Here is a 27679-nt window from a genome sequence, read left to right on the forward strand (position 1 = left end):
TTTGCTTAATTAACGGTTGTTCTGTCTGTTGTGCTCACCCCTCTCTCAAGACCTTTGCAGCACGTTCTCAATCCCAATAAATGTCCATAAACAATCACTTTAGGCAATCAAACTCAGTCACATGTCATTGATGCTTCTAAAATACTTTTTACTGACATGTTCTTTTGTCTTTCTCTTTTCCTGAAGCTTGCTACATGGGACGTGCATGGACTGAACGGCAGTCTGAAGGAGAGTCGAATAGAAAACGGAATGCAGGGAGTGACTATCAAAGTGGTCACTTTACTGGTAGGTCATAATTAAAATAATTCGAACTCAATTCACAGACATCACAAACCTGCAACTTGCTGATTCAAGAACACTGCAATTAAACATAGAAACTGCATGAAGAAAAAGTCGTATTTCATTCTCGGGGGGGGGGGGGGGGGGGGGGGGGAATATGTGACAATCTCCAGAATCCATAACAGAAAATCAATTTTAAGTCCAATTTAAGTAAAGCAAACTTTTTTAGTTTATTTTCTTCCTGATTCCTGATAAAGCAATCCGATGCTTCACAGAATTCAGATTCCACTCCAGTGAATCCGCTGAAATCCCTCAGTCAATAAAGGAAGATTTCTTGGTGCAGCTCAGTGTATTTCTGCGAGTTTCTAAACTCCATGGTTTGTTCATATTGACTCATTTTGCTTACTCAAGTTGCTGAACCCTTTAGTTTCCACCCCAACATATTAATATTTGAGAAGTTATTGGTCCGGGACCTTTGCTTATGATGTGCTTCTGAATACTGTGATTAGTTTAAGAGATACACAAAAAAAGGTGAGTGAAATTCACCCCGAAACAGCAACACTTTCTGCAAGTGCGTCCTCCTGTGCTGGCAGAGCATCGCGGAGATGCAGGTCTAACCATGCAAGACTAATACCTTCAAGCTGCGGTTGATCCCCTGCAGCTGCGTCGTTTCCAGCTCTGTGTGCTGCCAGCTTCTAACGGGAGCACAAGTCTGTGACTGCTGCAACTGGCAAAGATGCATGCCACCTGTCCAGGTTTCTAAACAGATACTCTTTGTACCTTAATGGACCAATTTTAACAGTAAACCTGATTATATAAGAAATCAGGAATTGATAGTTTTATTTAACTGAATAGCTTTGAACACTGAAACTTATGTTGACATTTTTATAAGGCTGGAAGTGTCACTAAAAGCCAAAAGAAAATATTGAAATAATGTTCAAAACTACTTCAAACCTTATTTTTATTTTTTTTAATAATCCATTTGATGAGACCAGGCTGGGTGATTTTTTAAAGATGATCCACCCAAGAAGCACAACGTAAAACCTATGAGCAATAAAGCAATGACCAAAATAAGTAAATCATTTTTTGTTTGATTTTTGCAATGAAGGTGCTCTATCATCATAAAATAATAAATTACAAAAACAGCAATCAAGAGAAATGAGGTGAGATGCAATAAATGCAGAAATTGATCCCCAGATATCCAATTCTTTAATTCTATTAAATTCTTAACTTGGCTAGCTTGTTGGAAAATTAAAACTGAAATTTGAGAGGAGCTGAAAAAACAACTTGTTCAATACAGATAAATGGACTGCACTTATATAGCGCTTTTTCCACCGCTTCGCGGAGAACTTGTAAGAACTTGTGTCATACTGACACAAACATTAAGCTCCAATAGCCTGGTCAACTTGTGTCATACTGACACAAGTTGATGATCTCCTCATCTGTATATGATGACCGAGTATTTAAAAATAATACTTATATTATATGCTAATATCTCTCTCTGCAGGAGGATCCTTTTGTCATGGTGGCTGAGAACATCCTTGGCCAGCCGAAGAGATATAAAGGGTTCTCCATCGACGTCCTGGACGCTCTCGCCAAGATCCTCGGTTTCAAATATGAGATCTACCAGGTGGGACAGAATGACTCAAAGTTAAAGAGTGTAAAATGATATTTAAATTATTTTGATTAAATAATGACTCCATTGACCGTACTGATCTGAACCAGCAGATGACGATGTAGTCCAGCATCTGTTTTTAATGCATAACTTTTTCTTTAATTCTATTTCATCATGTAGCTCAAAAATCCTTTTTACAATGTTGCACAGCTTATTTTAGCTTAGCATTTTTTTTCATCAACTTTGTGTTGGAAATTTAAGAACCATGCCATCACCTAGAATTAGCCAGCCGCAGCGCTCCCTTGTTGTTTTCTTAGTGCTTACTGCGGAGATTTGTGTCTTTGCAGCCATCGTATTTAATTCTGACGCTGTCATAATTTTAATTTTGGTCTCCAACGCTTCTGACTGACAGTCTTGAATTGATGGCGGTCTTGAATCAGCAATATTTCCCCATGTTTCTCTCAAGCCTCTTGACTTTAATCTATGACAGTACAAACCTCAGGCAGTGACATGTTTTGCTTGATAATTAAATTTTCCGCCAGAGGTTAAAACCTGTGAAATATTGTGCAGCTTTTTTTGGTTGAGCTGGACAACTACTGGCATAAATTCAGTTAATTTATATGAAGTTTCCTCCAGGTGACAGACAGTAAATATGGATCTCAACTTCCCAACGGCTCTTGGAATGGCATGATTGGTGACCTCATTAACAAGGTAAAACTAAAATCAGATCCACCAAATAAAACAGCCGAACAGAACCAGGCTATTGGAGCTTAATGTTTGACTTGGCTGGCCGCTACACAGGTCGAACCTGATCTCTTCTTCTTCTGCTTGGTTCTCCTTTCAATCCAGAGAGCTGACTTGGCAGTTTCAGCCATCACCATTACGCCAGAGAGGGAGAATGTGGTTGATTTCAGCAAGCGTTACCTGGATTACAGTGTTGGCATCCTGCTACGTAAACCTGAAGAAAAGATCAACATCTTCTCTCTGTTTGCGCCATTCGACCTGGCCGTCTGGGCGTGCATCGCTGCAGCCATCCCCGTGGTGGGAGTGCTCATCTTCCTGCTGAACAGGCTGCAAGCGCTGCGTTCCTCTTCCACCCAGAATGCACCACCGGGCCATCCAACAAATGGCGGAGAGCCAAGCACTTTGCACAGTGCCGTCTGGATTGTGTACGGAGCGTTCGTACATCAAGGTGAGGAAAACTAAAATAATCAGAAAAGAAAAAGACAAAGACAGCGAGGAATGTGACGGGAATTGATTCGTAGCATTTTGGCTTAGTATATATATTTTTTTCTTGCAGCCACCAGTTTCAAAAAGAGATTGCATGTAAACTAATGAGAAACTGACCCCCAACCTCCATAGACTGTTTTAAGCTTGTTCTTATTTAGGAGGATATTGGATGACTATGTGAGTAAGTGTTTGCTCATATATTACATCATGTATCATGTGGAGTTTGTCTGCTCTCAAGTGGCCAAACATTATTAGTATTGAAGTTTATTTCGTGAACTTTTGAACTGAAAGTTTTAGCTTTCTTCACAATTCACAGGTTTTTAATGCCTGTGTCTCATTAGGCTGTTGGGACACTGGCTTCCTGTTTCGCTGCTCGCCCACTGGGGATCTCTTTAGATGTAAACATTAGCCGAAAGGCACATGACAAAACTTTTGTTTTGAATATTCTCACAGTTTAGCTTGACTGTTTGGCTGAAATCAATCACGGCTGATCGCAAAGCAAAAGGAAGATTATCCGCCTTGTAAAGATGGATTTCAGTTTGAGGAGTTTTAATTTCGAGCTCTTACACAGATTACGCGGCAACAGAAGAGGGAAACAACAACCACATGAGGATTTGTAGCATCTGAAATATTTAGCAGAGAAGCAGATACACAAGCACATAAAACTTTAAAGGGCTTAAGTGAATTAGGGAGAGGCTTAGAATACAGGGCAGAGAGCTCTAGGAAATGAACAGTAAAATAATGGCCTTTGTTTTATGTGTGCGAGTGCTGGGTATTAATATAACGATTAAAATGTTGATTGTTACACAAACATAACATCATATAATATAATATCTGCAGGATTAAGCATGCCAGTGCAGTAAAGTTGATGTTACAAGAGTGATGACCTTCATTTCCATTATATTGTCCATAAACCTACAACCTTGTAAAAAAACACACAGCAAGAGAGCAAATGATCACAAATTCTCACATTCTAAAAATATAATTACCAAGTTACGCAATGTCCTCTTTTTCTGAATATATTCACTTTATCACAATGTCATTGCTAAAGAGTGACTTTCTTATTTGAGATGTCTATGGTGTTTTATTTATTATTCTTTCAATTTAAAGTTGCCCTAACCTAAACCAATTTTTCTTTAAAGAACTTAATAATGCCCATCAACTTTCGCCAAATTGCTGGACAAACACCTATGCAGTGAAATGTTCCCAAATTGTCCACACTTTACAAAAATGCCTTCCTTGTTTATAATCACCATCACTTTCCACAGAATGTCCTCATATATATTTTTTTTTTTCCAAAAACTCTAAAGCTCTTGTCACTGCATCAGCCCCTATAGTTAGATAAACATCTGCAAACATGCATACCCAAATAGACACACACTTACGCACGTGCACAAATGAATTCACTCTCATTTTAACAATCTCCACCATGAACATGCACACGCACACGCTCAGGCACTTTCCCATCACAGGACTCAGCTGCATCTATTATGGTCTGGCAGGTTGCCTGGGAAACCTTTTAAGCCTAACTGGTTGTGATTAGATGCAGCCACACAGCCACTCTGCCCACAGTGAAAAAGCACCACTTTCTCCTGCTATGGCAGTCAGGTGGCACGCATCCTTATTCATTGAGAGAAACCTGTAAATGACAGGTCAGATGTTCGATCCCCTCAGCATGTGCAACGTTAGCATCTGTGCAATTAAAAGCAACTACAGCCTCAAAACAAATGTGAAAATGTTCACAAATCCCTGCGTTGGAAGACTTTGAGTAATGACTTGGATGTAATAGCCCTGTGTGTGTGTGTGTGTGTGTGTGTGTGTGTGTGTGTGTGTCTGCAGGTGGAGATGGTTTGGTCAGCTCTGTGGCACTGAGGATCGTCATGGGAAGCTGGTGGCTCTTCACGCTCATTGTGTGTTCATCGTACACGGCCAACTTGGCAGCGTACCTCACTGTGTCACGCATGGACCATGCTATACGGTAAGGATCTCGCGTACACACACACCCTGACATGAAAGGATCACTGTGTTGCAGCAGCAACTGCAAAGGCATGATTCAAATGCAGATACTACAGTCTGGAGAGACACAAACAGCATCTGCATTTTGTAGGAGTATGTTTCCCTGTCCTGACATTATGCTACAAACTTCACTCGTTGTCAGTCATGTTCCTCGTCTAAAAAATACACATGTTGTAGCCAAAAGCTCTTATCTTGTTGTATTGCGCTCCACAATCATCACAGAAACCATGTTGTTTTACAGGTTTAACAAATCACACAGTCAAGCCGTACTCTGCTGTTATAAGTATTTTATCTGTGATCTAAATTACACGCGTATGCATAAACATTAGAGAACAGCCGAACACTGAAAATGAAGAGAACTAAGTTATTTACTTAAACGTTTTGAGAGACTTGCACACTTCTGGTGTAAATGTTTGTTATGTACTGCATACCCCTGACACGCCTTAAGTAGCGGATCTCAAAATCCATTAAAATGTCTAAATAATAAATAAAATGGTCCCACACACACACGCACACAGCTGAATCTGTTGGACTCTGCAGGCATCGAGATAATCAGACAAAAAATAATGAGCGAGCATTTTTATCTCTGAAGCTCACTCATCACCAGCTCAACCGAAGGTCATTTTTTCCTCTGATCTCTGTGGTCACTGTCACGCTAAGCACTAAATGATAGCAGGGGGGGGGGGGGGGGGGGGGATTCAAACAGTAAAGTTTATGGTGTTTAGGTTTTTGGTGACCCCTCAGTGGGCAGCAGTGACCTTGCTCCAGGATAAGGTGATGTTTCTTATTCATCCCTGTATAGATTGAAGGTCATCCTGATAATTTGGCCTTGTGTTTTCCCCAAAGGCCCATGGTGGCTTCTGTGTATGAAAGTACCCTTTCAAATTTGAGAGCCTATTAGGAGTAAATACAAATGCTTCTATTTTCCTGTGTGGGAGAAAGTTTAAGTTGCAAACACTGTTTTAAATATAGGCATATTCTCCCTTCATATTTGCTTTGACTGTTTCTATATAATCAAGATGGAAATCCTTCTGGAATGATTGTTTTATTGTCCACAAACTTTGAGAATAACAGATGCAAAAAACTCCCAAAAAAGTATCAAATTAGTATAATATGCATTAAAATGTCAGGATGTTTCGCAGATGCCACATCTTTTGTCAAAGTGCGGCTTTAGAATCAAGTATAATCTGCATAAATCATTCATTAGTTGAAGACGCTGCTTTCTGTTGACAGAAAGCTCAGACGACTCGTCTTTGGGGCTAATGAGATGACTGGCTCTCCTTAAAATGGCAGCCTCTTGGCAGCGGTGGCATGGAGTTGATTGCTCATTTAACTTCACACATTTATCTAAAGGAGATGCCTAAAAAAAGAATAATCATCTCAAATCAACGCCGTGAAACGGGAAGAGAAAAGCTTGCATATTGTGCCTAATTTAACGAACCCAGGAGTAGATTATGTGAAGTAGCAGAAGAGGCGCTGCATGATCTCGTTATATATTTAGAGGGTCAGTAGTTTTTGCTTAAAAATATCTCTTTTGAATAATCCTCCATATAGAATTGACACCACAGCTTCTGAGTTCAAGCATTGAATGCAGCCGAGAAAAAGCCGAAAGTCTGTCGCATAAGCGCTCTGCTCTCGATCTTTCGAACATTCAACCCATCCCTTGTTACTGAGGAGCACGCTGACCTTTGCTGTTGTTTAATGTGAAACTGCCGAGTATTTTAGCAGCTCTGTGAGTACGGGGGGAAAGGTGTCGTAAAATTAAAATATAATCTACATAACATGCTACTTACATTTTCAATGGCTGATCCTGCACTCAAAAATGTTAATCTTTACTGTGCTGATTTGATCTCCACTTAAACCAATGCTCATCTAGATTATTTTGTTTCAGTGCATAATCTGAAAGAAAAGATGGATATTTCTTCAGGTATGATTAGCTAGATCATTCAACCAATTTGCTTTCGAAATTATGAGACCCTCTGCTCTTAATACTTAATAATGTATATTCCCTTTGACAGTATAAACTAATGCACTAATATAACTGAGGTGGAGGATTACAGATAAACTCCAGGTTTGTAATATATCATCACTGTCCACATTTTGGGCCAGAAAAAAATTATCATTTAGATTAATAGCAGATGGGATGCATTAAATAATACATAGGCATCCATGCATATCAAAAATACATAGCAAATTTACTGCAGTAATCCCCTTGCAGTAGGAAAAAAATAAAAAAATATTTGTCAGTGAAACTATCTGGTTTTATTGCCTCAAGACAGCCATACACCAACAATATGCCTGACCACACCACATTAGCTATTTATGCAGTGTGGCTGCTGGCCAAAATCAAACAATGATGCTTCCCATTTTGCATCACAGATAAGCACAAAAATGTAGCCTTTACCTTCTGAAAACGTAGTCGGTGCTTTCACAACATCCTGTCCTTTCCTGATGAAACAGGAGCCGGATATTTGCTATGATGCTATAGAATCCAAAATGTATTTTTTTTTTTATATAGTTACAAGTGAAAGGTGAATTGGTTTTAAATGTCTACATAAACACTAAAAAGCTGGCTGTGTAAACTTTGACTGACAGCATCCCTTGGTGTTATCTATTTGAGTGTCTTTGTTATTCCGTGTTAGATTACAATATAAAAGTGTGGCTTGTCGTTGATTCTACACAGCGATTACAACACAGCAGCCATGACAAATATCACGTCTGATCACCAAGACCTTCCATAGCTCGTATTTAAACATTCCAAAAAGTAGCTTTGAAGGTGTTGCTACACAGTCTGAACAAAATATTTAATGCAATTGTATTCATCTGAGTTCTGCTTCATTTTATTTCCATGCATTTTAGGATGGTAGAGAGTTTGAGCTGAGACCTGAAGGGTTGGAAGGACAACTATGCCATATGTCACGAGGATCATTCACACACATCGGACATTTAACTTTACATCAACATGAAGCGGCAGAAACCCAAATGCTACCGACTCAAAATAGCCATCATGTACAGTGCATGTAATTCGCTGAAGTTGGCTGATGCATACACATATAATTCTAAATCATTAAATGCACCAACAGAGCTCTGCAATTGCATGAAAACTTCACATTACAACGTACTATTTAGAAGAAAAAAGCCAACCTGCTGCTTTAATAGTTTAGTTTTACCTCTTCAGTCCTCCACTTAATTATCCCGTCGTATTTTTTAGAAAATAATATAATTTAATAATACAATAGCAATCTATTCAGGTTCTATTTTTTTGTGCACATCTTCCAACAGAATATCCAGACTGGTAGACAGTGAAGATGTGGAGTCTTTCCATTTATTTGTTTGTTTGTTTTTTGTCTCCCCGTCCATTGGTGTGCACGAACCAGCAAAGGGGTAGAAGTTCAGTTACATTTTTTATGTCCCATCTTTTCTCTGCACTGCGTGAAAACTGGATTTTTGGCTCCATGCAGCAGGAACAGAAACCCTACCTGATTTTAGAGAATTGTTTTTCAATTTGCCATCTGACTGGAAAAATAATGCATTCGTCTTAGCTTTAATGTAAATGGCTAAATGCATACGATTGGTGTTTTAAAGAATTAGTAATTTCCCACCAAACAGTACAATGACAGGTGCTTCATATTCTCCCTCTATCTTTTGTCCCTTTGATAATCAAATCTAAAATGATTTTAGCTGACAAATTCCCAGCACTTTTCTCCATGAAGGATGATCTGTTTAAGAGTAGATGCTAAGTACAAGGCTTTGATTTTCTAGACATGCAATGAATGCTTAAGTGGAAATTTGCATGTGGTGCAGGCTCCCGAGGCAGTAGAGAACCATTTCCTCGCTTTACATTGCTACTGTTCTGCAACGTGATGCCTTTCCAACTCCTTTTTCTACTTTTTGTTGAGTTTAAAAATCAAATAGTATAATTTATTCCAAAGTGGGCTCCATTAAAAGGAGACATAGAGTGACTGCTGAAATATGACAATGAGAAAATGTAGGATCATTTTTTTCAGAATAAAGGTGACTAATTTATGGAATGGTTCCTCCTTTCAAGTTTGCGACAAATTAATGTCATTTAATTATTTAGTGGAGAAGATTTTAGAGAGTCCCACGAATCATAAATAAACAATAATGAATCAGAATCGATGGCCAGAAATTTAAGCTTAATGAATGGATCCAATGTTTGATTAACAAAACAATAAATATAATCATGTACAATAAAAGACACAAACAAGTTAAATGTGTGCCTGTAGACAAATAAGTTGTTCGGCTGTTTAACGGTGTGTATTTAATAATCATATTCAGTTTCCCTCGAGAGACGCAGTAGCTCTGAATAGTTTATCCATACATCTAAATTCAGCAAAATCCAATTAGCCTTCATCTCTCGCCTCCACAAGCACTGCAATTATATAATTAAACTCCAGCGTTATAAACGTTTCAGTCAACATTGTCTTGATGGCGGCCCGGCTGTGTTCATTCAGTTTCGCACAGTTAGGTTGAGTCAGCCAGGAATTCATTTGAACATTAAAAGAAAATTCAATTCCAGCATAATAAACGCAAATCACTGTTTGATTCGGGGTGTCAGCCACTCTCCACACAACACTTAGAACTGTAGCGCAAAGACAACACAAGGCAAAAAAGGACAGAAATATAGAGTGTACTGAAAAAAAACTAAAAAGGCAACTTATTCTGACTCAAGCCTAACCAAAAACTTTGTTGCCAACATTTGACCTAAGCCAACATAAAAATATCTGCTATTAATTATAGGTCATAGGACCTTTAATTCCTATGACAAAAATTACTTAAGGGTCACATATTATACCCTTTTTCCACACATTCATGCAGTTCCCAGACACTTATATGAAATAAATGTGACAGTCTTTGGTCAAAATAGCAAACAGATGCTGCAGGACAGTGTCCCTCTTTTCTGTCTCAAACAAATCTGTCAGAAAAGCCTCTGAAAACGAAAAGAAAAACCAATGTGCATGCATGTGAACACACATCTTGTGCATCTTCTAACAATATGATGTCACATTAACGAAGATTTCTGCCAGACGCGTTTCAGGAGGTGATTACAGAACTACGCAAACTACTCAGCATTGACTGGATGGTTTATTTACCATAATAATGTAGAAACATTGGAAAAGTGAGTTTTTCATAAGTATTATTACTTATAATTTATTACTTATTATTTGTGATCTTTGACATAACCGTTACTGTTAAAAAATAGAAACTTTTTGACGTTTAGAAATGGAGCTAAAATTAATCAGTTTCATTTCACCAGTAACTTTTATTTATCTGATGATGAATTATCATGCCTGCTGATTCTTTTAAGACATTCTAAAGCTGTTGTTGTTCCTACTAATAAAAATAAAAAAAAACCTTTAAATTGTTCAAACATCTCCAGGCGGTTGGAAACACTAATCAGTCGGATGGGCGAGCTGATTAAAAAACTTTGCCTCAAAAAAAGTTTATCTCCACAGCGACTGAACTTAATTCACTTTATTGTCTTGTTGAATCTGTGCTTTGAGAAGATGATAAAATATATTTGTTGTGTATTTATAACATCAAAATCAGACCAAGGAAACCTTTACATGTATTATGGGCTACATACAATACATGGTCTAAGACTCATGTGTCTTGTTGGAAATTGTTGAACATGCTGATGTAAAAGTTAAAATTGTTTTCTGCACCTGGCTCACCTTTCATCCTTTGGCGTCGGACTCGGAGCATGTGCTGGAATTCAACTGCAAGGCTCACATTTCTATGTAAATAGGTGAAGAAGATGCCAAATATGAAAGACATTCAAACAGTGTCAGGACTCCGTAAAAAACAAGCAGCTCATCTTTTTTTTATGTCACTTCTTTTAGGTCATTCCAGGACCTGGCACGGCAGATTGACGTGGACTACGGCACGGTGAGGGACTCGGCGGTGTACGACTATATCAGAAACAAAGGAACCAACCCTCTGGAACAGGATAGCACCTACGCAGAACTGTGGCGGACCATCAGCAAAAACAATGGCATGGCGTATTCTGTGTCCAGCCCATCTGAAGGCATACGCAAAGTAAGAGTACGTGTATGTTGTTGTAGTAGTGCGACTATAGAATTGACTACAGCATATGTTTTCATGACAATTAACCAGGCCAACCTGGACAGTATGGCTGATTGATGTATTTTATTTAGGTATGAGTTTATTAGCTGTCTGGACAATAATGGAGCTCTAAGGCTTAGATGAAGAGGAGTTGTTTTCGCTCACACATACATGCACACATAAACATCATATTTAAATTGTGAATTATACACATTTATTATACACATAAAGAACTTGTTGTACTTACAGGTGCTCTTGGGTTAGTGTGCATCAATAGAACACCCAAAATCTATGTTGTATTATTAGAGCTTATAAAGACAACATACACCCACACACTGATTGTCCCCCTCTTTTACTCACAACAACAAAACTGTGTTTTTCCATTACTTAATTGCACCAGCCATTCCACAATGTACCAATTAGTCAGACAGTGTTTGCGTGAAAATAGACGTCGGTTTTTGCCGTTGTACATTATTATGCTCATAGATCTCCCAAAAAAATCTGATGACAAATTAACTTCGGAGACCAATCTGCTTTGAGCGCATCCATTATTCAGCCATTTCCATGATAAACACCCCCCCCCACCCATTTTCCTTCACGTTTTCTCCCCGCAGTAAAGCCAAATATTTATGCACACACAAATTTGAATCAGTTTCATTGCTACTATCAAATGCATTTTCCAACACGCTGCTCGACTGCCCCCCCCCCCCCCCCTCCCCCCCGTCCTCCCACATGCCGGTAGAGAGAAAGGCACTCTCATGCAAGCCAGTGAAACCATCTCCTCTGGCTGCTGGGACACGCTCGCTGATTCTGGTTCATTTCTTCTCCACCACAGAAAACAGATGTGGTGCAAAGAAGCCCCTTAGAAAGCTGCTTCTTCCTCATTATCTGAGGGCTTTAACGACAGCAAAGCTTTTACACTGTTCGGTATTGACTTTAGAGAGGCACATGCCGCAGGGTCTGAGGGCGATTCTGCACCAAAATGTGAAGATTAAACTGAATGCTCACTGCCAAAAGAAGCCCATCGCCAGTAAATGTGTTCCCTTCTTACATTCAACAATGAAGTTACAAAGAGTTCTCTCTTGTAAGCAGCATCTGCCCAAACTACCCAGGTGTTGCATTAGGATTTAAATGTCAGACGGGACAAAGTCATCTTGGTTGGGTGTTTTAAATGCCATCATTACTGTTTCCCTTCCTTTGGTGTTTTCCAACAGCTCCAGTAAAATAGAAATTTACTGATATAAATCCACTTTTAATATTCCACTCTGAAATTCACCAATTCTGAGATGTTGTTATTCACCCACAACAGCGGGCATGCATTGTGTCTACAGTGTCTACCAATGTGTGCATTCATTTAGAATACTGACATTTTATTTTCATTTGAGGAAAATGTCATTTTGCTTATATGATTTTGTTGGATGTTTGAGTTGATTTCACAAGGAGAAACAAAGATTGACTTTGGGTTAACTGCATTATTTATAGAGTGGCAATCCTGTTTTGTAGTTTGAATCCACCTCAAAACCCATGTCTGATTGTTACCATGGTAACTTCAGGGTCAGAGATCATCGTTAATTGTCTTGTAATCTCAACCACCACCACAACCACGGTATACTTAGAGCCTGCCTCACTACACGAACACTTTCACTTCAATTACAAGAATATTAAGCAGATAAAAATGGGGTAGCTCTAATTTATTACCAGGTAGTTATGAACTTATGACCAACCTTCCCCGCAGGTACCCTACAATGACTTTAATTGTATGCTACATGCATTGTGAATTTAATAGAAATTCAACCAGAAAAATAGGAGGTCTTTGTTCACGTAAGCGGAACTATGTACAAACTGGATCTGAGCTTTCTATTCATCACGTCTGTATCCCTATTTGTTCATCGCACCCCAGTATCTTAGAATGTAACTTGACATCTTTGCACTGATTGCTAACACACTTTCTAGTGTGTTACATTGAGAGAAAACCTCTTCTTCGACGATGTATACATACAGACCTCAGCAGCTACAAGCCACCGGTGCATCAAAGAGACCTGATATTGTAATTCAGTTGTAACAGCATGAAAAGATGATGAAGACAACGTAGGCGGGTGCAAACACATGAACATTAAGCAGTGACTTCGAACAGATTCAAGTGAAGGCAGATGCTGCCGCTGCAGCCCTGCCGACACAGTGAAAACATGCACGGCCTCATCCACTTACTTTGGATCCCACCGCTGCTTTTAGATGTGTGTTGCTGTCGCCTCTTCACCCAGAGGAGAAGAGGACAAACTGCCTCTGCATATCAATCAAGTGTTGTAGAAAATTACACGCGTAGAAAATTACGACAGGAGATGTTTGACATCTTAAAGCACCTTGAACTTGTGTCTGGCAAACACTTTTATGGTCCAATTTATTTGATTTAGACACAAAATGAAGGACAGTGTAGTGCGATGATGTGTTTATGAGCACTTCCAGTGAAAGTCTGGATTGTTTGTTGGTTCGGCTGATTCTAAAAGTGGATCAACACCAAAGACATCAGTGTTAATAGTCTATGACATGCAAGTCCATCCCAAGGTTATCATTGAACAATACAAGTAATAAACACACCAAAACAAATTGTGCAAATAAAACAGTGTTACAAATATATGTATTTTCTTTCTTGATTGAATTCTGTGTTCAGATTTCAGTGTCCTTTTCTTGTCCGTATTTAAAATAAATTGTTACAGTGACACTTTCTTGTGTAAAGACACATTGTATTGGGAGACCTGCTGGTGATGTCACTGACAACATGTCTCATGTGCAGATATTTTTAGATTTGTCTGAAATCTCATTAACACACACTCAGATTGCAGTACATGTTTTAAGAATATGCATTAATCTGATTGCAGACATGACTTGAGACACACAACGTTTTTAATTGACCCATATTTTGATGTTTCCTGGTGCTCCACCAAACTGTTCATGTAAAACCAATTTATTCATCACATTATTTAAAGGCGTAAAGTACCTTTAAGTCAAAATACATCATTCCCAGGTCTACACTCATATTAACACTGAGATGCTATAATCAGAATAGGTAATGGGACTCTAATGGTTTCATGCTAACCATCCAATATAATGTAAGAACTTTCCAGATTTAAATAAGCAATTATGGCAACATCAGTCCAAAACAATGCAAAGGAGAGAAATCTATGGCTTGTTTGAGACTAATTTTCACTAAACTGAATCATCGATTACATCATTAAATATGTTTCATGTACATGTCTGATTTTGCATTTCATATACCAAGGCATTTCGTCACAGCCAACTATTTCATTGGTTTCCTATCACGTCTGATTGGAAGCCATGCTGCAGGGGACTAAAATTAATATTGATGAGCCACTTTTAAACCAGTCCAGTGTTTCCATAGAAACTAAAACCAAGTCTTGATAGTTGCTTTTTCATGGTCAGGGAGGGAGAAAATGAACTAACATCACAATGTAAATAAGTTTTGACTGATTCCATTTTATGTGTCCAGGCAAAGAAGAGCCCCTACGCTTTCCTGTGGGACATGGCGGTGCTGGAATATGCTGCCCTGACAGATGACGAATGCACCATCACTGTGTCAGGAAACAGCATGAGCAGCAGAGGCTACGGCATCGCCATGCAGCATGGCAGCCCCTACAGAGACCTCTTTTCTCAGAAGTAAGTAACTGCACAATCGGCAAACAGGACAAGAGAGGTGAAAAGAGCAGACAACTCGTCTCGTGTCACATTCTGTAAAGGTTTTTTTTTTTTACTGAGCATTTGTCTCTGAGACATGACGTCTAAATGCCAGAAAAAGAGACCGTTCTCTTTCGCATAATGTCTGATAAACCTCTTGCTGGACTGATAGGTAGCTGTGTGAGACACCACTTTAATTTAGACCCATACATGGTAATTAGACATATATTAGATATTAGACATATCAAGTCAGGTGATGTTATAAAGACGGGCAGAATATGCATGAAACATTATCCCAAAGACGCCGACAGCACAACCTGGCAGCGATGACTAAAAGGAATAGTGGATAGCTTTTAGGTCTTTCATTATGCTTAAATCAAGAGCTTGAAGGATAATACTGCTAGAATAAATGAATTGCTTAAAAAATAATTTCCAGTAGAGATGTCTTGAATGCTGGAATTTGTTTTGTTTGAGCATATTAATGCAATGTTTGGATGGAGCCTCCAGTGGCCATTTGAGGAACTGCAGCTTCTGGCTCATTCCAACAGATTCACTTTTCAGCTGCTTGGGTAAAATACAGGACTTTTACCCTGGCAACGTACGTTCCTTACCAATTTATCAAATTTAATTAATTATTATTAAATTACATGTGTAAGTTCACATTTAAAACGGCAATAATTAGATCATAGTAAGACCTTCTGGCTGTCTCAGATAGACACTTCAGGAACAAACTGACAAACTGTCAGCAAGCCTTAAATGAGAATGGTTTGAAGTAGTTTATTGTTTGGTGGTTTGTCTGGTGCTTCAGCTGTGATGGGTAATCAGACTCACAAAATGCTAATGCAGATAAAGTGTCACAGTTCTGCTGCTTCGGATAAGAGGTTTTTGTTTCTATCAGACAGCTTTATTTTTCAGCGAAACAAAGCCTGACAGAAAGTTAATGATCGAACCAGGATGCTTTGGGGGTGTTTGATTCTTATCTTTGACGTTAAGTCTTCATTATCACCATCTCAGTCCTTAAATGTGAGCAACACGCTTTAGAGAGGATACCTAAGGCAATTACAACAGACTGCATGGTCTTAAATTATATGACACATACACCAGTGATGAAAATTATCACAGTGACTTATTTCAGTTTTTAAGGAGCAGTGCAGGTGTTTTGCACACCTGCAAGTGTTAAAAGAGTGTTTAGTATGAGCTGCGAAACTCCTCCTGCAGGCAGGTTTTACCCTGCATTAAAATGATAACACCTCTTGGAAAAAGCCAACCAAGCTTATACAAAACAAGTTCATGCTATTGTGGAACGAAAAGGATTATTCATAGTATGATGTATAAACAGAGCTAATTACTTATTTGATTTTTTTTTTGTAAATTCAATTATCCCCTTCAGTCTGAGTGTAAGACGAAATCACTGAGCTGCGGAGTGAAAAACCTCTCCGCTTGCTTTCCAAAGTCAAATTGATCCCAGTGCGAGTTTCAAAATCGCAAAGATCATTTGGTGCATCGCCACGTAATTACATCATGAATTAACAGTGTGAAGAGTCACATAAGCTCCCAGAAATCGCAGAACTTTCTCATCCATCTCTTATTGATTGGCTCCCAGAAAGCCAACTGGAAGTTGGTGTAACAAGAAACATTGGTTGACAAACTTAAACTGCCAAACACAGAAAACTCAGTTCTACACTCATACTGAGTTAATTTACTTTTTTTTACTTTCCTTTCTTTTATACCGAGTTAGTTTATTATTTAGACTTTCCTTTCTTTCTTTTACATAGTAGTTATGGTATTTTGGGGGAGTATCGACTGTCTTCCTTCCATGTACCAAAAGGAAGTCCTTTACTGTTGTACCTGGGAGTGTTGCTCCCGGGGAAAACCTTCATTCTTAAGAATTTGAATTTGGGAAGAAAAAAATCAGCAACTGAAAAATCATTTTTTCCTAGGAAGTTAAATCTCGTCTTTGTGTTACGTGTGTCAGCAGGAGCCCACACCTGGCCAACTGAGGTGTGTGATTTGGTGCATTGAAATGAAAAGCGGCTCACGAACCTGACTAGCCGCTCTCAAAGCCTCTCAACTAACTGCATATTATAGAGCAGCTCCTAGCTGGAGACCTGGCTTTGATGTTGGCCACACCGGATCACCAGCTCCTCAACACATGCACTGCTGTGGAACTCGCTGTATAATTTCAGTGAGGAAGGAAAAAAACACAGTGATTGTGAGGTTTAAGCCCGAGAGCAGTGGCATTAATAGAGACGTTAACAGAAACCATTAGCAGCTGCACGACTGTGCTGTGGATTTTATCACCAGAGCAGCAGGGCAGACGTCAGATCATCGGTGTGTAGGGGAATTGGGCTCTCTGGGGATGCGTCTGTGCGCCTCGTGGCTGTGTGGGAGGGATGCCCGGGGCTTGAACTCCACACCAAAAATGTCATTTAAACCTCCTCCAACTGCATTCTTCTGACTCCCTCCCCCTACCCCATCGACTTCCATCTCGGTCTAACCACATGTGATCCTCTGCCGTCCTCTCGGGTTGACAGCAAGCAAATCCTATTTCTCAGACCTGGTCTTTAAAGTCGTGTCTGCTTTGTAAGTGGAAAGTCACTGGATCTCATGACCCGAGGGGAGGATGAGGCTGTAGCAGCGAAGGAGCACAAAGAGCTCAAATGCATCACAGTTTGTGTGTGTGCTCTGATTCTGGATGGTTCTATTTGAGATTTAATTTGTAAAAGTACAACTTCCTTTAGGGTTTACACTGTTTTTTTAACATCCATATGAATATCAAAAAAGGGCTTTCTGCTGGCTTTCATGATCCTCCTACTTCGTGCCGCTCTCCTTCTGTCTCCTGGTTGGGGGCAGATTGCAGCATTGATCGCCTTCATTGTTTGCCTATGGGACCATTTCTCAATCATGTCGTCTCCATTTCCTTCCCTTTCCTCTGCACCTTACACTTCCAATTTAATTAAGCGGTCCTGCGTTTATTTAGGGAGTAACTTGTGGCACTGAATGGAGACAAAAACCACTAGTTATTATAGAAGTTGTTGCACTGACTCTGGCTTTTACAGAAGGCATGCATGGGCTACTCGCTGCACAGCTCTCTGGGACGACCAAGAATAATGTGCCCTGCGTGTTAAATCGAGGGCAGAGCTATTGTTCAGCGCAAAAACCATTATCTCCGTGTTTCCAACCATCATTTTAATACCTAGTCCCATAACTGCTGTATTACCTCTATCCCTGGCTTTCCATTTGATAATCCTTCCATTAATAACCTTTGCAGAGTTTGTTGCCTCCGCTGCTCATTTGGGCTATAAAACTATTTTGTCCTCGGGGTATTTCTGGGAGGTGGAGGGGGGCTTGGTAGAAGATTGAAACTGCAGTGCACTGACCTTCAACATGTTCATGCTGAGTTGAGCATAATAAACAGCAAATTGGGCTCAGTTTTTTTTATTGCAGCTCAAAGAAGATTGTACTTGAGTGAATGTGGTAGAGTTTGCTTAATTAACTCCATAGCTCATCACAATGAGAACAGCAGGCGCGCTGGATGAAACCTACTGTCTGTCGCTAATTATTACGTTACTGTATCGGAAAGGTAGAGACGTTTCCGATATGTGTGACTAGAATCAACAGAGATGTTATCCCACTGCTTTGATTCTCCTTGATTGTGTTTAGCTCTGCTGTAAATATATACTTGCCATGACACCAGGAATAACAAGGAAACATTTATTTATTTGTTGCCTCAGCCAAACACGTGCTTCATGGCTTCCATTATGATTGTCAGATATTTTAAAGAAATGCGATGACACGAGTTATTGTTTCTATAAGGTTTCTTTTGTAGAAAAAAGAAAAAAAAATCATTATCTGGATCACCACTAACATCCGAGGGAATGTTAACATATCTCGCTCCTCAATAAATGCAAACAAGAATAGTTGATAACAAATAGAAAAACAAAAACAAATACGGACCCTTTCAAAAGGTAATGAAGTGATCTGGATTGAAAACGTGGATCGGAACTTTGGACTGCATTTAAAAGAAAGGCTATTTGATGCTTTGTTCTGGTTGGCTTGAACTCAGGAAGATCCTATATTTATAACTCATCTGTTCATCGTTTCCCCTTCCTCAGGATCTTGGAACTGCAAGAGAAAGGTGACCTGGACATTATGAAGCAGAAGTGGTGGCCCCGCACGGGTCGTTGCGACCTGAACAGCCACGGTAGTGCTCACCCTGATGGCCGCTCCCTGAAGCTGCACAGCTTCGCTGGCATCTTCTGCATCCTGGCTGCTGGCCTGCTGCTTGCCTGCCTGGTGGCCGGGCTGGAAGCTTGGTGGAATAGCAATCGCTGCCGCCAGGAGCAGCCGAAAGAGGTGACCGATCACAGGGTCCGGCGGACGGGCCAGCGGGGGGAAGACACTGCCACACTCTACTTTAAGGATCCAGCTGCAGACGCGAGCCCCGACTTAGTGGAGCTCCAGTATACCCAGCTGTAGAGGAGAGAGAGAGGTTTAGGTAGTGTTGGAGAGCTGGGGGACAAGCGGTTGGCGAGGCAGGACAGAATCGGTGGTCTGTGCCCCATCAGTCCAGGCCACTGATTGAAATCAAATTTGGTCTTTTATTATTAGCATCCCTCCATTTTACGTTTAGCCATCCATTACACCCCACCACTCCGTCCTAATCTGTTTTTTGTTTGGCACATTCTCTAAACCACATGAAGCACATAGCAAAGAACACTTGACCATTACTTTTTACTAATATGCTCATGAAACAGCTTCTTGATCCATTTGGGAGTTGTTCTTCTCTTGCCTTGCACACACACTTGAGGCCTTAGGCAAACATTGAATTGAAAATTAGCAAGTCAGGACTTGCCTGTTGGCACTTCCTGTATTTCCTCCCTTCAAATCCCCTGCTAAAAACAACAGCGCACACCCACAGACTTTAATGAGATATTCCCACAGTGATGGATACGTAACCATTCAAGTGCTCTGCATCGAATTATTGTTATAAGATCATTTTCTACAGTTTGCTTCACCCAGGGGTTCAGAAAGGAGATTATAATTAACAGGAGAGAGAGAGAGAAAGAAAGAAATCTCTAAGGCAGAGAATGTAACACGTTTGGATATTTCTTATTTCATTGTGAGATCCTCAGGAGAGAAGACACAAGAAGTTAATTGTCAAATCCAAGTGAGACAGCACAGGCGCCTCAGTCTGAGTTCTAACTTAAGTAATGCACAGTTTGCCCAAATTATCTGCTTTAAGCCTTGCTAAGTGCCTGCTGAATAAAGCCATACAGCAGTATTCACGTATTACTAAATTGCTCTCTTGTTAATACAAAACGCAAGTCGCCATAGCAGCCAAGCTAATAGTTAACCCTTTCCAGGTTTGGAGAGAAAAGAAAATATACAGGTGTTGTAATCAATAATAATGCTGAGGTTTGAAGAAATCATTTAATAATTGATAAATGTGCTGATAACTATCAGCCAACTCTATGGACAGTCATCTCACAGAGTAAATATATTTGGAATCCTTGTGTAGATAATTATGTCAATATCATTACATTGAGTTCGTACCCATCGGGAATAATCAGCAAATACATTCTACAGTTGAGATTTTTTTTTTGTTATCGAGTTGGTGTTAGTAGAAACCTGTTCATCATTAAGAAGGTAAAGAGAAAATAGGAAATGATAGTGATTCAGAAAGATAATGAAACCAGTAATCCATCCAGACCATTCTTACTCGTACAAGAAATATGCCTTGTAGAAATTAGATTACAAACTGCACACTTGCTCATTATTGAAAGACGACACTTGGACATAATGTGACCATAGACCTGTTTCATTAACCCAACACAGCATGCACAAAGGAAGCACCTGTTATTAGGAGGCAGATTTGTATCATGTACAAAGGGGACAAAATATAGTTTTGTCGTGGATCCATAAACTAAAGTGTGACAGTACACATTGGTGCAGATTTGTCTCCAGCACCCCCGTCCACGACTCGTAGTGCTATCACTCTGTCACATGTTATTGCAAATTATATGTCAATGTGGACACCGTATTATCTACCGTCCTCTCCTTCTCCTCATATATCCTTTTATTTTTTGTTTTTGTGTAGTTGTTTGTTTACACTTGACTGTCTATGATCTTGTGCAGGTTACTAAGGATTACAGACTGGCAAGGGTTTCTGGTCCATTGACATATAATGACATTACAACTGCTTCATCGGAGGGGAGAAGGGACATTTGGACGGACAGAGAGAGAGGCTGGGATGAAGCAGAAGCTATTGATACAGGTCAGAATAGACCTCCTATACAATTATGTGAAGCAAAGACAAAACAAATATCATCTGTTCCATCGCTAAAGGCCTTTTGTTTTGTGGAGGGTTACTATTTGGTCATTTGTTACTATCATATAACTGAGCAGAAACATGCTATAACAAGTGTTTTTTTTTGTGATTTACTTAATGTACAGTATATTTGACAAGTTTATATATATCGAGAAACTATATAGTAATGTAATATTTTTCCCCCTCCATAGAACCATTAACAAAATAATATAATGATGTGTTTATTATACAATTCTTTTTTCTTTCATTTTGACAAACATTTTAAAAGTTGGAGCTCTTTTGGGTTAGACAATAATTATCCAAGGTTTTTGTTAAAGAAGAAATTTAAAATTAGACATGTTTTCTGGTGGCTGATTAAACCCTCCACTGATCAAAGTGCCAAAGCTAATTATCAGCATCCTTATCACAAAATTGAACCGAAAAACTCTTACCAGAACTGGAGGTTTGACTCCTAGATGACGGAGGAAAAAGTGTCCCAAATTATTTTGATTGAAAAGGAGACTTGGATCCTAATTGCAATTGATTTGATTTTAGGCTTTTCCCGATTTGCAGATGACTCAATAATCAATTGACCTCTGTCAGACAGAGACTACAAGTTCGCTCACCTTTAACATTGCGTCTTCTGCCTTTAGAACCCTTCTTACTTCTTATAGTGCCTTGTCTTTCTACATTTTGTGTAATTTAGTCATCATTAACCGGTTGATGTGCTCAATAACCACTGACCTCAGCTTTACACTCACAAAAATCAAAAAAAAACATCTGAAAGCTCATTTTTATTTAATGAATGAATGAATTACCAACCTACCAAATAAAGTAATTATTCTTCTTCTGTAGCAAACAAAAAAAAGATTCAAGATTCAAGCATTGAGGATCAACCAATTCGTTCAATTTAAAAAATAAAAACATTATTACGGTCTGACCTTTACTTATGCATGAAGTCTGTGTGCAGCTGCATTCGATGTGCTAGCTGTAGATTGTAGCCAACTGTAACTTACTCTGTAGTCAATGTGTAACAAATGGAATCCGTGGGATCACAGTGCCTCACACCTCGAGGCATGAAAACTGCGTGCCTCACCTCATGCCTTCTTACTGCCATTTTATGATCAGCACAAGAAGCATGTTACACATATAGATGTCGACAAAAGAAAAACACTTCATTATGCATCATCTGAACTATGGGTAATCCAGTTGATATAGATAGTAAATAGCAAAATACAGAGAGACAGTTAGCCGGCTGATAAAATCCATGGTGAGGCACAACTGAAGGCTGGGTAATTGTGTTTTCAAAGTTGAAAAGCAGGAGTTAGTATTCTTAAATTGTGTTGTTCCTCATTTCAAACAAGATGAGGAAACTGTCGGAGAGAAGGTCTTGCGGAACTCTTGACATGTCTCAAGTTCCTGACATATCAGACTATTACATTGAGTCATTAAAGGAAATTTGAATGCAAACATGTGACCACCCTTGTTTTAGAGTAAGTCACAGAGCCAGAGCCTGACTTAGGGAAATGTCTTGATTAAGCCAAATATGCTAGACTGCATATCACAAACTTATATATTAGTTAGAAAGTGTTGAGTCAACTGAGGTGGCAGTTAAGGCCAAACAAACAAAAAATAATTCAAATGAAATTGATTCTTCCAAAACTCTCAACTCCTAATACTACAATTATTTATTAGAAACAGCTGACAGTTTTCATCCAGCATTTTTCTTTTTACTAGCATCCAAATTGAAAATCATAAACAGAATGCTGTGTCTAAAAAGAAGTTATTCATTTGCAAGAAGACAATTAGGTGGACAACAGCCTACTGTTCGCATGCTACTAAGAATCCCAAACAATATAATGTTTGGCTTTAGACAAAAAAAATGGAAAAAAGTTAGTTATGTCGGTTATTTCTTCTTTTTTGTATGTGTTTTTTTTTTTGTGTGTAAAGCGAACACATATCACTTAATATGTTATTTTATATCACTTACACATAAGACAACCACTGTGAAAAATGTCTACCTCTCAGAAATGTGCACACTTTTAGAGTGCTTCACATGTCCATAGAGAGGGTTGACGTCCACTTCAAAGGAGTAATTTCATACGGTTCAAATGTTTCTGTGGGCTACGTCAATCCAAACTTAACCCGTTCAACATTTGCAGGACCAGTGATTTCAAATCAACATGTAATACATACATATATAGTTTACTAAATTAACATGTTTTCAGAGAGCTGTTGTTTTCTTACTTCCATTTACAACACCAGTCAGTCTGTCTTTAACGACTGGCTGAGGTTTAATCCTGGGCATTTATTTATTTAGGCTAGCTGCCAATTTGACAGTGCTGCAGAAAACCTATTACATAATGAGACGCCTGTCTGCTGAAACAATAACTTGTACTGAGATGAGTAAATTGGCTTTGAAAGGAGCTCATTCAGACTGTGAACGGATTATTCAAACCTGCCCATGCTTCGTGCATTAACACATTAAAAGTGTATATGTGTTCCTTTAAAGTTTGAACAAAGGCTAAAGACAGATGTTTAGCCTGCAGCTGTACTCAACCACACCGAATAAAGATGCACTGCGACTCCTCGAGTGTGCTTTTACATGCGGCTTTCTGTGTTCACATTTTACAGTGTAAGAGGCTGGAGGAAGTGGTCTGGTAAACATGGTGGAATTTTTAAGGTTGATCATTTCTGATATTGTGGTACTCTCAATATATCATCTTCACAGAGTAGGAAAATAAACCAGTGAGCTAAAAATAGTCTTAAAGTATGAGTCAGCCATGGTGGACTGAAGAGCAGCTGCGTCACAAATGCAGTAAAGGACTAATAGCCTGCTTTTCTGTTTACAGCGTAGACAAACAATTCATACTTTATTTATTTGTAATTACATACCAAAGATTAATGGATATCAATTAGAAGAACAAATTGATTTGTTTGAATTGTATTACATACTCAGTCAGTGATAAAACTCAGAATACACTGAATATCCTGTGGCTGTCATCCTGTAGCTTATTGTTAATGCGAAGAATCATTAGGAAGTATTTGTTTTGCATTACTATTGCCATTACATAGCAGCATGTGCTAATGGGAGTGGTCACAAAGCAGTAATAGCGTAATGAATATAAAGGATGTGGGGGGAAAACTGGCGATCTAGACAATATTATGTGTTCATAAATTCAGAAGATTTTGCAAGTAAAATCCTTAAAAATTAAAGCATTTTTATTCTGGATTCCTATTTAACATGCAATGAAAATGAATAGGAGAAGGTTTAGGTGGAGTAGTATTATGAATATTTGTGTATATTAATATGCAGTTTAAATATGTCATGTGCATCATTATGAATATCAGTCATACCACTTCAGATGACTTACTGTCACTAATATTGTACTGCAGTGAATCCAATGCTGGAGTCAAGCCAGGCTGCATTTAGGGAAACTAAGTGAGTCTTCACATTTGATGTAAAACAAATGGTCACTTTGAAATTGCCACACGACATAACAAGCTGCACTGACTGTGGCTGCATTTACTCCGACACGTGCAGAGAATTTAGATTCAGACCCGCAGCGTCACTTGATACTTGAGTCACGCCTCCAATCTCTCCCTTTACCTCTCGTCCTTTATCTTCCCGCAGCCCAGTGTTACCGAAGCAGACCTGCGGTTCAACAAGGAAACACTCCAGTGCCTATTAATGCCTAACATGTATGCATGGCTGCAGTCAGCGGAATATGCAGCATCACGTGATGTTTTTGATTAAATTGTTGTGATGGAGAACAAATTCTCTGATTCTCCTCAGAGAGCGTACCATCTCAAGGGCAGCAGGAAGAAATCGCCACATCAGAAAGGGAGAAGGAAAACCCAATTACTATTTTCTGTTCCCATTCAACAAATGTAAAAGGCAAAACTTCACTAAACTAAACTTACTTTTAGACCACCGTTTTCTTTTGCCACTTGAATAAAATTTAAATTCTAACCATATCAACTTCTACGATATAGATTCAGTCTATTGTTTTGTTTTTTCTTTCTTAATGCTTCACTCCTCTGAATCTAACACTTCTTGTGACAACCTTAATACATTGTCCTTATGCACAGATATACCAAACACTACCTGTAACGGCTTTACAACAAACATATTATTTCGTTTGGCCCCAGGAGTGTACTGACATCAACCTCTAATTTTCACTGGCCAAGTTTGATTTCAAAGTGCACATTCAATCTGGTTTCTGTGGCCTGTTTCCACTGGGCTCCTCTCACCAAACAACATCAAAAAAGAAAGAAACGAGAGGCTGTCTGTCAACTGCCATGTGATAGCACGTCCATCAATTCAAAACAAAGGCCATGTCCAAATTCAGATTGAGAATGCATGGAGCACCAGCAGACCTGAAACAGTCTGAGAAACCGGCCCATTGCCAATCTCAGCAACTATGTCCCCTCCTCTCCTCCCTCCCCCTGTCTCTCCTCTTTCCTCCTCCACCCCAACTCCTCCTTTATAGGACAAGGAGGTGAATCTGGAACAGGTGCATCGTCGTATGAACAGTCTTTTGGACGAGGACTTGGCCCACAAGCAGATCCCCGGCCCCTCTATCGAGATCTCTGCGCTGGACATCGGCAGAATGCAGCCCAGCCAGGCGTCTCTGGTGACGGGGCCGGAGTCCGTACGGGACTACCTGCCCTCAGGCCTCGGTGTGACCACCTTCCTCCCAAGGGAGGGGGTGCCTCCTCTTCTCCACCCTCACCATGGGGGGACCTTGGGCAGGATGCTACCCACATCCCAAGTCCCTGGCAGCAACACATTGCCACTACACCACCCACTCAGCAACACCATGCAGTGCAAACACAGGGCTCCCAACGGGGGGCTCTTCCGTCAGAGCCCTGGCAAGACACCCATGCCACTGTCCTACCAGGCAGTCTCCGCAGGACCCATACCCGAAGCCATTGATGCCACCCACAGTACATCCATATAGCGATAGAAAGGGTCATGGGCGATGAGGGGATGAGGGGAGGCACAGGACAGGGTCAAGTTGCTCTCTGGATGTGTATGAGATTGTTAATTGAAAATTATTGTCGAAGGAAAAAACATATGTACAAAGTAAAAATAATTTTCTATCTCACTGCCTGTTCAAAAAAGCCAATGTTACAAAAAAGGCAAGTTTGGCGGGTGTAATTTTCCTCTTGTAGATATCTGTAAATACCAAGAGAATGAAGTGAGGTTAAAGTGTATTTTGAATATTCTCAATTTTTGAAGTTGAGTTATAATAAATAAAAAAAAGAAAAAAACCCCAAATATAAATATATATACTGAAGACAAGGTTATGACTGTTTGAATGGCTTTGTAAATTTTGTTCAATATGAAACTGACGCAAAATTCAATGTGATTGTTTTCTAAGTGCCGAAATTTAATGATGTCTCTCCACAACTCGATGTAAGCAACTACCCATGATGCACCACTGTAGAGAGATTTGATTCCTGGACACCTACTGTTATCCACCTCTTTACTGTCCCTATGTATATATATATCTTCAGCATCAGATGATAGATTACTTTTTGTTTGTAGTATACCTTTAATACTTGTTATTTTTAAATCAAAATTCCACATTATTTTTCTTAAGTTAACTGTAAATGGTGTATCATTCTACAATGGGTGAGGGGGGATTTTTTTATCTGGTTCATATTTTACACATATGAATGAGTGTTGTTTTTATAGTACCTTTATTATTGGGCATCATTTGCTTTGCAGGTGAGGGGCTTCAATCTAGACAGGGGGAACAGACAGAACAAGAAGAGCAGAAGGAGATACTGTCAGGCTGTGATCATGTATTTGGTTTTTAGTACCAAAATGACATAATATAACAATCTATCAAACGGATTGTCATGACACTGAGTCCAAACAAGTATTTTATCTGTTTGATGTGATCCAGTAGTTCCACAGTTTCCTCCCAGCACAATGTTCATCCGACTGGGGTGTTTTTTTGGATCGTTAATAAGTCGCATATTTGTTAGGCTAAGGTTTTTTCCTAAGTTGCCTGTGTAGCTACACATTCCAACATCACAATAATCTGCAAAAAAAGGTATACTCTTTCATTGGGTATACGCTTCCAGTACTTTTCATTTTTTCATTTTACCCAAAGTTCCAGGACAACACAGCAGAGGACCCTTTCTTCATTTTCCAAACAAATAATGGAAGAAACAAAAAATAAATGGTGTGATTTGAACACAGCCTCACAGTCCCTGACCTTCTTGTTTGATATATGTAACTAAAGAAAAAAAATAGAAAAATGTATCAGCTCTATAAATATGTTTTTATACTGAAGAGAATTTAATGTCAAAATGCGTCATAGAGGTTTTCAAAGCAGTGCAGTTGTTTTAATCACAATGAGTGAAGGAAGGCCTCCCCCAAGTCATTCCTAATGATCTCTACCATCACATGCAGGGATGACAGAGGACATCATTAT

At 39.3% G+C, this 27679-nt stretch overlaps 1 protein-coding gene across 1 annotated transcript in view; it reads left to right on the forward strand.

The window, feature by feature from the left end:
* LOC137909924 (glutamate receptor ionotropic, delta-1-like) overlaps positions 1-26166 on the forward strand; it is a 218875-nt gene extending 192709 nt beyond the window's left edge. Inside the window, exons 9-18 of the mRNA XM_068754354.1 lie at positions 187-285; positions 1787-1909; positions 2531-2605; positions 2744-3086; positions 4964-5102; positions 11005-11200; positions 14733-14899; positions 19033-19273; positions 21056-21194; positions 25721-26166. Coding sequence (XP_068610455.1) covers positions 187-285; positions 1787-1909; positions 2531-2605; positions 2744-3086; positions 4964-5102; positions 11005-11200; positions 14733-14899; positions 19033-19273; positions 21056-21194; positions 25721-26166 — 1968 coding nt within the window. The remainder of the gene's footprint in view (positions 1-186; positions 286-1786; positions 1910-2530; positions 2606-2743; positions 3087-4963; positions 5103-11004; positions 11201-14732; positions 14900-19032; positions 19274-21055; positions 21195-25720) is intronic.
* Positions 26167-27679: the final 1513 nt, after the last annotated feature.

Source organism: Brachionichthys hirsutus, chromosome 21 (genome assembly GCF_040956055.1).
Source record: "Brachionichthys hirsutus isolate HB-005 chromosome 21, CSIRO-AGI_Bhir_v1, whole genome shotgun sequence".
Lineage (NCBI taxonomy): Eukaryota > Metazoa > Chordata > Actinopteri > Lophiiformes > Brachionichthyidae > Brachionichthys > Brachionichthys hirsutus.